This window comes from Neovison vison, chromosome 3 (assembly GCF_020171115.1).
Source record: "Neovison vison isolate M4711 chromosome 3, ASM_NN_V1, whole genome shotgun sequence".
Classification (NCBI taxonomy): Eukaryota; Metazoa; Chordata; class Mammalia; order Carnivora; family Mustelidae; genus Neogale; species Neogale vison.
The window spans coordinates 95,732,516-95,748,354 of record NC_058093.1 but is presented as its reverse complement, the minus strand read 5'-3'; the positions used below and the strand labels follow the sequence as shown (position 1 = coordinate 95,748,354).

At 38.1% G+C, this 15,839-nt stretch overlaps 1 protein-coding gene and 1 non-coding gene across 4 annotated transcripts in view; one reads left to right on the top strand and one right to left on the bottom strand.

Moving 5' to 3' along the window:
* The window catches only part of ZRANB3 (zinc finger RANBP2-type containing 3), a 326,079-nt gene extending 312,112 nt beyond the window's left edge, over positions 1-13,967 (bottom strand). For 2 of the 3 annotated variants that reach the window (XM_044242580.1, XM_044242582.1), the window contains exon 1: positions 13,917-13,967. In XM_044242580.1, coding sequence (XP_044098515.1) covers positions 13,917-13,951 — 35 coding nt within the window. In that variant the 5' untranslated portion in view covers positions 13,952-13,967. Of the gene's footprint in view, positions 1-13,700 lie in introns of all 3 variants that reach the window. The other variant, XM_044242581.1, reaches the window with a different exon arrangement.
* LOC122903808 lies at positions 6,095-6,198 on the top strand. Its single transcript, XR_006384034.1, has one exon. It is a non-coding gene; the product is annotated as a U6 spliceosomal RNA (small nuclear RNA).
* Positions 13,968-15,839: the final 1,872 nt, after the last annotated feature.

Sequence of the window (15,839 nt, the reverse complement as noted above, 5' to 3'; positions counted from 1 at the left end):
GTCCTTTCCCGCCACTTGTGCACACACACGTTCCATCGCTCTCCTTCTCAAAAAAAAAAAAAGAAAAAGTAAAATATGAGATCATATAAATAAGGCAAGGAAAGGATGAGTAAAAAGTTCTTTTAGAACTTCCAATGCATTCAAGCCTAAGTGACCATCAACTTAATACAGACCGCTATATAATAACAATACTATATATGAACCTCATGGTAACCACAAACACAACACCTATAATAAATACACAAAAAATTAAGAGAAAGAAAACCAAGAATAATACTACAGAAAATAATCACTAGGAAAGAGAGCAAGAGAAGAAAAAAGGACAGAGAAGACCTACAAAAACAACTAAAAACAATTAACAAAATAGCAATAGACACATGTCTATCAATAATTACTTAAAATGGGGGTGCCTGGATAGCTAAGTGGGTTAATGCCTCTGCCTTCAGCTCAGGTCCTGATCCCAGAGTCCTGGGATCAAGCCCCCTGTTGGGCTCTCTGCGTGGCAGGGAGCCTACTTCCCTTCTTCTCTCTATGCCTGCCTTTCTGCCTACTTGTGATCTCTGTCAAATGAATAAATAAAATCTTTTAAAAAAATTACTTTAAATGTAAATAGACTAAATGATATAATCAAAAGACAAGAGGAGGGTGGAACATTAAAAAAAAAAAAGAGAGAGAGAGAGAGACCCATCCATATACTGCTTATAAGAGACTCCCTTGAGGGGCACCTGGGTGGCTCAGCTGGTTAAACATCTGCCTTCCACTCAGATGAAGATCCCAGAATCCTAGGATAGAGCCCCACATCAGGCTCCCTGCAGTGAGCCTACTTCTCCCTCTCCCATTCCCCCTGCTTGAGCTGTCAAATGAATAAATAAAAATCTTGAGAGAGAGAGACTCCTTTCAGACCTAAAAATACACAGAAAATGAAAGTTAAAGGAAGGAAAAAGATATTCCATGCAAACAAAGTGAGAAAAAAGCCAGGGAACAATACTTATATCAGACAAAACAGACTTTAAAATTAAGAATATAACGAGAGACAAAAAAGGACACTACATAATGATAAAGGGGACAATTCAAAAGGGGATATTACAATTATAAATATCTATATACCCATGATGGAGCATCAAAACACATCATGTAAAGTTAATACAGATAAAGGGAGAATGGACAGTAATACCATAATAGTAGGATACCTTAACACCTCAGTTACCTATCAATGAATAGTTCATCCAAGCAGAAAACCAATAAGGAAACACCCATCTTTGAATGACATATTAGACCAGAAGGACTTAACAGCTATATATAGAACACGTGATCCCCAAACAGCAAAATACACATTGTTTTCAAGTGAACAGGGATCATTTTCCAGGACAGATCACATCTCAGGCCACAAAACAAGTCTCAATAAATTTAAGAAGACTGAAATCATATCATGCACCTTTTCTGACCACAACAGTATGAAACTAGAAATTAATCACAAGAAAAATTGGAAAAAAACACAAATAGGCAGAAGCTCAGGCACGCCAATGGTCACCAAAGAAACCAAAGAGGAAATTAAAAAATACATGGAGACAAATGAAAATAAAAACACAATGGTTCAAAGTCTTTGGGACACAGAAAAAACAGTTCTAAGGGGGAAATTTTTAGTGATATAGGCCTACCTCAAGAAACAATATAAATCTCAAAGAAAAAATCTAACCTGACAACTAAAGGAACTAGAACAAGAAGAACTAACAAAGTTTACAGTTAGTAGAAGAAAGGAATTAAGATCAGAATAGACCAAAATCAAAATAAACAAACAAAAAACCCAGAAAATACCAAAGAAACTAAGAACTGGTTCTTAGAAAAGGTAAACAAAATTGGAAAACCTTTGGCTAGACTTACCAAAAAATAAAATCAAACACAGATGCAAAAGTCTTCAACAAAATATTAGCAAGCCACATTCAAAACAATACATTAAAAGGGTACGTCATCACAATCAAGTGGGTTTATTCCAGGGACATAATAATCATTCAATATTAGCAAAACAATTAACATGATATGCCACAATCAACAAAATTAAGGATAAAAATCATTTGATCATCTCAATAGATGCAGAAAAAGCATTTGACACAATTCACCATCTGTTCATGACAAAAACTATCAAATTAGGTTTATACACTAAACATAATAAACATATATGAAAAATCCACAGCTAACATCATACTCCGCAATGAAAAACAAAGAGCTTTACCTTCAAGATCAGAAACAAGACAAGCATGTCTACTCTCACCACTTTTATTCAACATAATACTGGAAATTCTAGCCAGAGCAATCACACAAGAAAAAGAAATAAAAAGTATCCTGATTACTAAGGAAGAAATTAATCTGTCACTCTTTGTAGATGACCTGATAGAAAATTCTAAAGACTCCAGGGGCACCTGCGTGGCTCAGTCGGTTAAGCGTTTGACTTCAGCTCAAGTCATCATCTCAGGTCCTGGGACTGAGGATTGCAATGTGGAGGGTCAGATCTCAGCAGGGAGTCTGCTTGTCCTTCTCCCTTTCCCTCTGCTCTTCCCCAAGCTCATGCGCACACGCTCTCTCTCTCTCTAATAAATAAAATCTTTCAAGTAAAAAGAAAACTTTAAAGACTCCACATTAAACTATTAATAGTAATACATGAATTCCGTAAAGTTGAAGGATACAAAATTAATACACATACATCAGTTGCACTTCTATACACTAATAACAAAGGAGGAGAAAAAAAAATTAAAAAACAAATCCATTTACAATCCCAGTAAAAAGAATAAAATACATAGAAACAAACTTAACCACAAAGATCAAAGACTTACTCTGAAAACTCTAAGATATTGATGTAGAAATTAAAGATGACACAAACAAACAGAAAGACACTCCATGCTCACGGACTGGAAGAATATTGTTAAAATGTGCTAACTATCCCAAGCAATCTACAGATTCAATGCAATCCCTAATGCAATGGCATTTTTCACAGAACTATAACAAATAACCTTTGTATGGAACCACAAAGACCCTGAAGAGCCACAGCAATCATGAGAAAGAAAAAGGTATGACTGTCCCAGATTTCAAGATATACTACAAAGCTACAGTAATCCAAACAGTACAGTACTGGCAAAAAAAAAAAAAAAAAAAAAAAACAAGACATATAGATCATCAGAACAGAAAAGAGAGTCCAGAAATAAACCCATGCTTATATGGTAGACTAATGTATGACAAAAGAGGCGACAATATATAATAAGGAAAAGACAGACTCTTCAATAAATGGTGCTGGGACTACTAGACAGCTACATGCAAAATAATGAAACTGGATCCCTTTCTCACATCATACACAGAAATAAAGTCAAAATGAATTAAAGACCTAAATGTGAGACATGAAACCATAACACTCCTAGAAGAAAACATGGGCAGTAATTTCTTGGACTTTGCTTTTGCAACATTTTTCTAGATACATCTCCTCAGGCCAGAGAAACAAAAGCAAAAATAAACTATTGGGACTGTAACAAAATAAAAAGGGAAGGAAACCTTCCACAAAATGAAAAGGCAACCTAGCGAATGGGAAAAGATATCTGCAAATGATATACATGGTAAGGCATTAATAACCAAAATATATAAAGAACGTATACAACACCGTAAAAAACAAATAAATCCAATTAAAAATGGGCAGAGAATCTAAATAGATATTTTTCTAAAGAAAACATACAGATGGGCAACAGACGCATGAAAAGATGTCCAACATTACTAATCATCAGGGAAACGCAGATCAAAACTACAATGAGTTATCATCACCTTAACCTTGTCGGAATACCTAGAATTAAAAAAATAAGAAATAACAATCAGTGGCAAGGATGTGGAGAAAAAGGAACCCTCACACACTATTGCAACTGCTGCAGCCACTGTGAGAAACAGTATGAAGTTTCCTCAAAAAATTAAAAATGATCCAGCAATTCCTCTAGTGGGTATTTTCCCAAAGAAAACAAAAACACTAACTCAAAAAGATATATGCACCCTATGTTTACAACACTATATGAATTCACAATGATCTCAAAATAAAAATTTTAATTTAAAAAAATGGGAAAACACATAGCAATGGATCTCAAAGTGCGGAAGAATGAAGTCCACAAAGATAATATTCTAAGATCATGTAGCCAGTGACAGGTAAATTATATATCTGGGTCTTTGCTTCCTTTTCAACACAGGAATGAGCCACCCCTGCTTCAGAGCTAAATCACAGTTAAAATATCCATTTTAAACAGTCAAAATATTTGTTCTGAAAAGAATTCCAATTAAAAAATAAGTAATTATCTAATGAATTTTATTCCTGAATTTCATTCTTTCATGCATTCAACAAAAATATATTTGGGGGTGCCTGGGTGGCTCAGTGGGTTAAGCCGCTGCCTTCGGCTCAGGTCATGATCTCAGGGTCCTGGGATCGAGTCCCGCATCGGGCTCTCTGCTCAGCAGGGAGCCTGCTTCCTCCTCTCTCTCTCTGCCTGCCTCTCTGCCTACTTGTAATCTCTCTCTGTCAAATAAATAAATAAAATCTTTTATTTTTTTTTAAAGATTTTTTTTTTAAAGATTTTATTTTATTTATTTGAGAGAGAGAGACAGTGAGAGAGAGAATGAGCGAGGAGAAGGTCAGAGAGCGAAGCAGACTCCCCATGGAGCTGGGAGCCTGATGTGGGACTCGATCCCGGGACTCCAGGATCACGCCCTGAGCCTGAGGCAGTCGTTTAACCAACTGCGCCACCCAGGCGTCCCAATAAATAAAATCTTTTAAAAAAAAATATTTGGGTATTGATATGGAGCAGACACTGCACTAGCCTCTGCAAACATAATAATTTTAAAAAAATAGATGTAGTTTTGAAGAAATACTACAGAAAAAGTACCAACTGTTAAGGAAGCATGTAACAAAAATTCAGTTTCCAAATCTGAATCTGGAGATTTGGAAAGCTTTCTAAGAGATATATACATCAAAGCTGAGACATACAGAGTATACAATAACCAGATGAAAAGGATATACAAAGTGCCTAATTTGGAATAAAAGGCAGAGAGCAGGTAGAAATTCTTAGTCTTCATTTTACTGGACCTATCAGTAAATCATTACTTCATTGAACCATGTGTTTCATTTAGATTCTAGAACACCACATCCCCACAGTTTCTATCCTACTTCAACAGTCATTCCTGCTCAGTCTACACTTGTGCTGGTTCTTCCTCATCTCCCTGCCCACTTAAGATTAGAGTGTACCAGGGCTCAGTTCTTAGTAACTTTTGTTCTATCCTTTAGAGATATCATTATTATCATGGCTTTAAATATTACCTCTGTGCCAATGACTCCCACATTTATAGAGAGAGATCAGCCTCTCCTGAACTTCCGACTCAAATACCTAACCAAACATCTCTACCTTGCAGTCTAATGGGCATCTCAAACTTAACACAACGAAAACTGAACGCTAGATCTTTCTCTCAAACCCTATTCCATCCACAATCTTCCCCATCTCATCCTTCCAGTTGTCCATACCAATTCCTTCACTCCCCTCAGTTCTTTCATCCCTGCATATCCGATACATTAGCAACTCCTGTTACATTCAAAATATACCCAGAATCCCACCATTTCCTACTACTTCTAAATCCATTCACCCGATCTGAGCCACTATCTGAAATTCTGCAAGTCTGAAATTCTGCAAGAATCTGGTATCTCAGCCTTTACTTCCCTTCCTACATTCTCCTCTCAATGTAGCAGTCACTGAGATATTTTGAAAAGGTAAGTCTGATCCTAACATTCCCCAGAACTCCTCAGCAGTTTCCATGTTTACTCAGATAAAAGCTCTATTAATGGTTTATAAGCCCTTCTACAATCTGCTCCCACTTCTATTACCATCCCTTCTCACTCTTTCTTCTCTGTCACAATGATGTCCTTATGTGTTCCTGCTTTGGACTCTGCACTAGCTGGTCCACCTGCTTGTACCACTCTTCCCCCAATTATCTGCATGGCTACTTCTCTTGATTCCTTCAAAAGTCTTTTCTGAAATGTCAAATTTTCAATGAAAACTTGACTATCTTGTTTAAAATTTCAACTTTTGTGCTTGCTTCAGCAGCACATATACTAAAATTGGGACGATACAGAGATTAGCATGGCCTATGCACAACGATGACACACAAATTCAGCAAGTCTTACATATTTTTCAGAGAAAGAATTGTAAAGTAAATGTGGCAACAATATGGGATTCTGGGTCAAGGGCATATGGAAGTTCTTGGCACTATTCTTGTGACTTTTCGTATGTCTTAAACTACTTCAGAATAAAAGTTTAAAATTTTAGGGGCACCTGGGTGGCTCAATGGGTTAAAACCTCTGCCTTCTGCTCAGGTCATGATCCCAGGATCCTGAGATCCAGACCCGCATGCCGCTCTCTGCTCAGCAGGGAGCCTGCTTCCCCTCCTCTCTCTCTCTGCCTGCCTCTCTGCCTACTTGTGATCTGTCTGTCAAATAAGTAAATAAAATCTTTAAAAAAAAAAAAGTTTAAAATTTTAAAAACAAAAAACCAACAAGAATTGCAACTCATTATTTCTTCCTTACCCTACGTTTTCTTTGACAGCACTTATCACTTTGTGAGACACTATATGATTTAGTTTCCTCCTGTAGAATTTTAGTTGGTCTTTCACCACTAGTGTATAAACTCCAAAAGGACAGAAATTCTTATCTCTTTTGTTTCCTGGTGTATTCCATGCACCTAGAGCAGTGCCTGGCACCAAGCACTCAGAATTCTTTGTTACTTTGAAGTTTCAAAGGACAGGGGTACCATGATTAGAGAGTCTGGAGGTAGAGTAGTTCATAGAGATGTGTAAGTATAAAGTAGGACCATAGGAGTGCCTGGCTAAACTAATGTGGAAATCAAATTCACAGGAGACCCAGCAGTCTAGGAACTAAGAAACTAGCATGTTATGTCAATTGGGCTATACATTCAAATGCAGAAATCACCCTAAGTAGATAAAAAGACAGTAAATCAAATTCAAGTTATAGCAGGGAAATTGGGAATGCAGTTTATAAAATGATTAAGATTAGAGGGAGGGTTGTATATTGAATACAAATTAAGGCTCCCTATTAGGATATTAGGTTATTAGAACACCCTAGAGAGTTCAAAGATAGAAAGGATGTCTACATATGGAAAATTCTTCCTACTACAGAATATCAATCAAATCTTCTGTTGAATTTAAGATCAAATTCAGTTGGTCCAGATAACTAAATTCTTAAATTCATCCTAGTCAAACAAACTGACCAGTGAAAATGGTTCTAAGTAGGATAGCAATTTGGCTACTTAGATACAACGAGTAAATGCTGCGACAATGAAATGCCTTAACAAATCTTGGAGGAGCTATGATAAAACATATGAGGGCGCCTGGGTGGCTCAGTGGGTTAAGTCGCTGCCTTCGGCTCGGGTCATGATCTCAGGGTCCTGGGATCAAGTCCCGCATCAGGCTCTCTGCTCAGCAGGGAGCCTGCTTCCTCCTCTCTCTCTGCCTGCCTCTCTGCCTACTTGTGATCTCTCTCTGTCAAATAAATAAATAAAATCTTTAAGAAAAAAAAAAAACATATGATTACTCACTTCTCCTCTCCTCCCATCACACTAATAATAGCAGGCAGGTGGACAGAGGCAAGGGAAAAGGACTAGAAGCCAGGAACCTCAGTAAATACCTCTACCAACTAGCTAAGTAACCACGTAATAACATAAATAATTCCATTTATGGAGTTATTGGAGATAAAAATTGGCTTGAAAAAGTGCCAGTTCATGCAAGTGGTTAATATGGAGGTCTACTGGACAGCTCTGCTTTAAAGTACATGGATTCCAGAAACCACAAATTCACACACATACACACAAAAACAAAGTTTATCATTATAAGTTTCAAAAGGTAGTCAATGAAGAGGTCTACTTATCCACTCAAGTATTTTCAAAGTGATTATGTACAAAGTCAGATATTCAATCACAGGAACGCTTCAGATCTGACCAAGGCTTGAAAATGTACCTATGTCACATTTTAACACACTCAATGCTTTGATAATATCATACATTCTCTTTATGTTTATTTAATGTAGCTTTATTTAAAAGTTTATTTTAAATAAACTTTAAGCTTTTTTTTAAAAGCTTAAAAATTTAAGCTACAACCTAAATTAAGTAAATGGAAATCACATTTTTTGTCAATAAAACTGAATTTCCTAAAATGATAATGGGTTAATTTCAGTAAATTACAGAATTATTTAAAAAAATCATTTATGAGACTTTAAGAACCACCATATCTAATATCTAACTACTCTAAAAGCAAGGACACTAGAACCTTTCATTCTATAAGCAACAATTTTCAAAATAATGATAAAATACCGCCCACTTATTAAGTGACCTCTCTGTGGGGACATTTTTAAAAATCTCTTGTAATTCTCAAAACAACTCACAAAGTATTATTATCCTCACATTAAGGTCAAGAAAATTGAGGTTCAGGAAAATTGATGTGAAATAATTTCTTACCAGTTAGCAACTGGTTATATTAAACCTGGAACTGTGATTGTTCTAATTTTAAGTCTGAATTTTTGCCATTACACAACACTGCCTCTTAAAATCACTCATTCTACAAATACTTTTTGAGCACTCATTATATACCAGGCATTGCAGAAAATACCATGTATACGTTGATGAATTTGCACCATTGCAGCCTCATATCTTAGCCCAATCTAGGGCAGAAATAAGAGTTATAAACAAATAATTGGAACACAATGTAATAAGCGCTATGAAAGAAGTATATATAGGAATACTATATAATATTGGAAGTGTTTGCTCTGTATAAGGTAGCAAGCAATCAAAGAAGGCTTCACTTATGAGAAAAAAAATGCTTGGTATATAAGAGACCTCATATTAAATTATTTTTTTATTTGAGAGCGAGTGGGCACGGGCATATAGGGGAGGGGCAGAAGAAGAGGGAAAGAGAATCCCAAGCAGAATGGGTGCAGAGCCCCACATGGGGCTCCATCCCAGGACACAGATAATGACCTGAGTTGAAATAAAGTATCAGACAACTAACCAACTGAGCCATCCAGGCACCCCTATTTAAATTAAATACTGATGCCACTCATCAGTGAAACTTAAAGGAAGAGCAGGGTTTGCAGATGAACAATCAAGATAAGGGTATTCCAGAGAGAAAGAAGCCTTATTTGCAAAAGCACTAAGTTTCAAAAAATCCTAAGCAGTTTAGTATAGCTAAAAAATAAAATTCTTGTGACCAGTGGTAAAGAAGTAATAATAGGCTAGGTCAGGGAGGTTCTCATTTGCCATGTGAAAACGGGACTTTATCCTGTAAGAAACCTGGGGCCTTTCTTGGACTTTAAAGAGGCCATTAGTTTACAAAAATTACCTTGTCAAATATGGAAAAACAGATGTGAGGGTGGGGACAATCTTTTAGAAGTATACCACAAATAGCCAAGGTAATACAATTTATAATTTCTTCACTTAAGACACCTAAACATGCCGTTTCCAGTAGAAGCTAGTAACTTCAAATGACTGATGAAGTCATCCTGATGACTTCAGGAAAAATCCTAAAGAAAAAAATACGAGAAAATATGGGAATAACAAGAAAATACCTACCTGACATTTTGGATGTCTCACAGACATTTCTAGCCTAAATGTCCAAAACCAAAGTCTTATTTCTCTACCAAACCTGTGCGCTCCCTGTGCAATCTCTCAGTAATAGTACAATCATGCAAGTTACTCAAACCAGCAACGTGGGTGCACTCTTGATTTCTCCCTCTCCTTTAGCCACCAAATTAAATCCATTCATTACTAATTATTCCTAAGGCATATCTCAAATGCATCCATTTCTTTCCAGGTCCATTGTCATCCCAAGCTATCACTGCTCTACTGGAATACTGCAATAGCTCCCAAATGGACTCCCTGACATTATCCTTAATATCAGTTGGTTTCCTTAAAGCACTTTATATAATTAGCAATTCCTTTTATTTATTTACTTGAATTTTGTCTTTCCCTCCTATTCAAATGTCTTCATAAAATCAAGGACCACTAACTGTCTTGTTTTCCATTTTACTTCAGCATAACAGCATCAGCCAGGTCAATAAACAATATTTACAGAACTACTACACATTTACTATAGGCCAGGCACTACTTTGTGTTTTATGTGTATGAAGCCATTTAATCTTCACAATAACCTGTGAGGTAGGTGTTCTCTTATCTCAATTTTATAGATAAGAAAACTAAAGGGACAGATTGTTAACTAATCTGCACAAGGTCACCCAACAAGTACTTGGTAAAACCCACAATCAAACCTAGGCAGCCTGGAGCCCATTTTCCTGATTATTAGCCAGTACTTCTCTTAGTAGGTGCTCAACAAATATTTCTTGACCAAATAAACAAATGAGAATAACAGGCTTAGGGGACATGTTAAATTTGAAGTACTCAGAGGAGGCTATGACGTACAGAGGGATAGTTATTATAACAAGCATGCAGAAGGGGCATCTCGGTGGCTAAGTGTCTTCCTTTGGCTCAGTTTATGATCCTGGAGTCCTAGGATCAAGCCCTGAATGAGGCTAACTGTTCAGGAAGGAGTCTGCGTCTCCCTCTTCCCACCCCCCACCCCCACCCCTGGCCCTATCTCATGTTTTCTCCCTCTCTCTCTTTCAAATAAATACATAAATAAAATCTTTTTTAAAAAAAAAAGCATGCAGAAGTCATCAGCTTCTACTGGAAACAACATGTAAAATGCAAGCCCCTTTGTAATAAAAAGTGATCATATAATTTTTTAAAAATTGGAAATGCTCTTAAACTATAAACTTTTTGATCTAATTCTGCAATATAAGCATGTTTTCACAAAGCAGAGAGCCCCACTGAGTCTTGACTGTATCTGAAAAGTTCTGTGTTACTAATATGAAATTAAATGTTTGTCACTAAGCAGCATTCAGTATCTATATAAATATTAAACTTATACTTTATTAAAATATAGATGTACCAAGATGTACTTTTAATTTGGCAGAATGGTACCAAAATCCACCAAAAAAATACAAGAAAATAAGGGAACAATAAGAAAATACCTAAAAAGAAGAGTGGAACCACACTTTACCAACTTTATATCAAAACATAGTTTAAAGTTAGAGAAATTAAGATAATGTGTAGAGTTCCAGTCAAAGACAGAACGGAAAAAAAAAGGAAAAACAAAACAAAACAAAAAAAACAGAGTCCAAGCAAAATCAAGTATGTATAAATTGTAAAATTAAATGTAAGAACAAATTTTAAATTATATATACATATTTTTATTATCTAATTTATAAGCATCACAAATGTTTTTCTAAGTATCACAAATAAACTACAAACTATAAAAGAAAAAGATTTCAAAAGTATAATAATTAGAATTATTTTATGGAAAAACAGCATTAAAAGTTAAAAAGACAAATTTCAAAATGAGAGTCAAGGCTTACAAAATACATGAGTTAAAAAACCTAAGAAGTAATTCCTTTAAAATTATTAAGAGATTATCATAACCAATAACAAGCTACTTAAAAGAGATTAAACAATGGACACTACACATATAAAAAATCCTTAACATCAACAGAATTCAATTACAAACAAAATAATGAAGAATCACTTTTGCAATCAGATTGGATGGAATAAAAGACGGGAAGTGGGTGCTCGCAAACACTTTTAGTAAGAAAGAAAATGGGCACAACCTTTCTGAAGAGCAATTCAGGAATTATAAAGTAATTGTGGTTAAATAACCTAATTCTAAAAAGTCAAGATTTACAGGATAATCAAACAAGCATATAAAGATTTGTTCACAAGAGCATTCTTTTAAAAATTAATAATTGACCCAACAATCCCACTTCTGGGCATATATCCAAAAGAAATGAAAACAGGATCTTGAAGACTTAAGTGCACACCCATGTTGAGTGCAGCATTATTTACAATAGCTAAGAGGTAGAAGCAATCTAAATGTCTATTGGCAGAGTAATGGATAAATAAAATATAATACACACACACACACAGGAATATTATTTAGCTTTGAAAAAGGAAATCCAGTCATATGCTACAACACTGTCGAACCTTGAGGATACAATGGTAAGTCAAATAAGCCAGTCAAAGAAGGACCAATACTGCATGAGTCCACCAATACAAGATACCTCAAGAAGGTGAACTCAAAAAAAAGTAGAATGGTGATGCCAAGGGCTGTGGGAGGGGAAAAAGAGGAGTTGTACAAAAAGTACAGTTTCAGTTTTACAAGATGAAAAAGTCCCATGTATCTGTTTAATGACAAGGTACATACACTTGACACTACTGTACTATATGCTTAAAAATGGTTAAGATTGTAAATTTTATGTTTTTTACCACAATCAAATAAAGTTCATAAAAAAATAATGTAAATATCCATCAAGTAGGACTTGATTATGTTAGAGCAATACAACGAATACCAGACAGCAATCAAAAATGTTAATTTTAAAATGATATTAACATATATCCAGTCATATCCACAGCCCATTGTTGCATTAAAAAAAAAAAAGTTCACAAAAAAGGTAGTATGATAGCATTCATGCAAATGTCTATACCTGTAATAGGTCTGTAAGGATATTCACCCAAATTTAATGGTATTATCTCTGGATAACGGTATTACAGATGACCTCCTTTTTCATAGTTTTCTTGTTTTTAAATACAATGAGTACATACTATTCAAATGACAGAGGATACATCAGAATTAGTGACTGCCACCATTTGTTCCAGATTTCTAGAATGGAATTTTACATTTTACAGGCAAGATGAGTAGTGATTAAGAGATCAGAAATAAGACAGATTTGGACATGAATCTCAGCTCCCAAATTTACCGATCAAGGCCTTAAAGTCTTCACGAACGTCACTTGAACACCAATTTCTTCAACTAAATGTCACATAACAATACTTGCAGATCCCCCCCCCCAAAACAATGTACTTAAAGCACTTAATATCATTCCTGGCTGAGGAAACGCTCAATAAAATGATGGTCATATTTACTATTCCTTAACTTGAAGAATTCAGGACACAACAAAAACAAAAAAATAAACATCTATAGAAAACTACACTGCAAAATTATACTGAAAATCCCAACTGCATTAAGAAGAGAGCTATATCGTATACCTGAAACTAATACTGTATGTTGAAAAACTTCAGTTAAAATAAAAAATTACTAAAAAAGATAATTCTTTGACTGTTAGTCCCACAACACTGATGCTTTTTACGCCGCGGGGGTGGGGGGATGGTTGTGGGCCATTTTTGAATACTAATCCTGTACCCTTCTGGCTTATCTTCTTCCAACCAGTCTTTAATAGTGTGTTTGTATACGAGGGAGTTGTTATTTCAGAACTTCTAAGCCTATTTTTAGTCAAACAGATAACCTGAAGCCATACTCCAAGGACCAAAGCGGCTAAAAACATTAAAGGCAGCTTCCATGAATACATGGGTGCAATCTAATAGTGAGCAAGTCAAACGATAAAAATGCGACTCTCGGGTTGAAGACTAGGGGTGGAGAATGGCATTCTGGACTTAGGAACTACCGCCATCCCATTTCACCCACTCTTTCTTAAAACACAATTACATGCCGTTCGTCTCTCTCTCTTTCTCTTTCTCTCTCCAGAAACTGACTTGCCCGCCACGCCACTCCAAAAGCCACACCTGGTGTATTCGCTGCCGAATCTCCAACTCCCGCCACAGATTTGGCTTGCGTCCGCCCCAAGGCGGAAGTGACTTCAACGGGACACTGAAAGTAACAGAGTTCAAATAACAGCAATCTAAAACCCCTGTGGCGTTCTGAGGAAACTCTTCTCTGACTACCCCTCTCTTTTATGCCTCCGTCTTCTGTTAGGGTGGCGAAAAGGATTCGCCACTCACTTGCAACCGGTTCTCCGCCCCAAACTCCAAATCATTTAAGTCTGTTCCCTCTCATTGGCCAACGAAGAGACCTGGATATCTCCCAGGAACTACAATTCCCGTCAGGCCCCACAGGAAGAAAAAGCAGGCAAGGACAGAGGCTGGGGCAAAGCAGATTGGGAAATGTAGTCCCCCTGCAGGCCGAACCGCGCAATAACCCCGCCTCCCCCGCCACTGAAGCAGGAGAAACCAGGTGTTCGGCTTAGAACCCGTTACCGCTAAAGGGAGGAGCTAAGCCCTTAAGCAGCATTCCTCACTTCCCCCCACATGTTGAATAAAAATGTTAACTCCAAGAAAGCTCTATAAGTAATCCCTGAAGAAGTATGGCTGTCTTTCCAATATTTCCAGGTCATTAAAAACTCCACAGAACTCCTCCACCTCAGGATCCCAACTCGTGGGAAAAGGTGCCTTTTTTACAAGTGGGCAAAATGGCTGTCTTGTTAGTTTTGCCATTGGTTGTCCTTTGCGTCGTTCAAGGGCGGTTACTTATCACCGATTGGTTCTTTTTCCCTTGAGGGTGGAGGAAGACTTGGCACGGCTCTGCCGCGGCCCAGGAGGAGATAAAGGGGTGGAGAGAAAGCAGTTTGTTCAGGTCTGATTGGATGATCCTCATGTCACTCGGAGGATGTATAATCTATGATTTGTGGACTGTCCCTCAAAGAGAACGAAGAGGCGGGGCTAGTGCGTGGTGGGAAGGGGCGGGATTCTGCCAGCCGCGGCTGCCGCTGGAGCCGGTGTCCGGGCTGGTGATGGGGTTAATTCCCTTTCGTAAGACTCTTACTTGCACCCACCCAGCCCCGCCGTCGCCCCGCCGCGCCGCGCTCCAGCCGCCTCCTCCTCCTCCTCCTCCTCAGTAACGCGGGTAAGAGATGCCCTCCCCTCCCCCCTCCAGCTCCCCGGGAATAACGCGCCTCGCTCCCCTCCCCCGCCCGCCAACCGGTAGCGCTAACGGAGAAGGAGGCAGGCAGGGGAAAGATGTGTATGAGAAGGTGGCCTTCCCCGCCGAACCATCGGCGATCCAGCCAGGCCCCCGCCGAGGTGCTGCTGCTGCCAGCCCGCCGGGAGGTCGGCTTCCGAGGGAGCCCTGCTCGCCTGGCCCGCCGCAGCGGCTGCAGCTGCATCCACTACCTTGTGCCCACCGCCCCCACCCGGGGGCCATGTGAAAAGCAAACCCCTCGAGGCCTAGCGGAGGAGGCAGGGGAAAGGTTCCCGAGTCCCTGCCATGGCTGCTGCTTGCTGCCTTTGCAGCCCCAGGGACTCGGGAACCAGCCACAGCAGGCCTGCCAGGAGCGGGTGCCGTGCGTGGTTCTCCTCTCTCCGGTGGCTGGCGCCGGTGCTTCGGGCTCCCTGGCCCACCCCACGCCTCGGCCCCCCGCCTTGCACCGGGAGAATTTTTAGAAAGGAAATAAGGCGTTCCGACCGGTTGGTGAAATGTAGGCATATCTTGCCTGTTGTACCAGAAAAAGCACAATGGGATTATTGAAAAGAAAGTTGAATGACTGTCAGTGCCACGGACCCCAGGGGTCAGATTTACACATTTTATGGTTGAGCCTTAGGCTCAAACCTGTGTTTTTGAAGTTGTTTTTTTTTTTTTTTGTTCTCTTTTTTGTTACTAGGTGCAGAGGAGAGTGCTTCTCTTTTTGAACTTGCTTTTATGTAGGAACAAATTATTGAGGCTATCTTTGTCCCGTGTGCAATTGTCCTGGATAGCAAGTTAAGTAAAAGTACGGCTTAGTAAATAGCAGATGATTTTTCTAATATGAGGTCCCAGGAAATAGATGTGTATAGATCTAAGTATCCATGGTTGTAGTTTGCAAAATTGTAATTCTGAAGAAACCCTTTGCTATTAGCTTAGATGTCATTGATTAGAAGAACTTTTGAGTA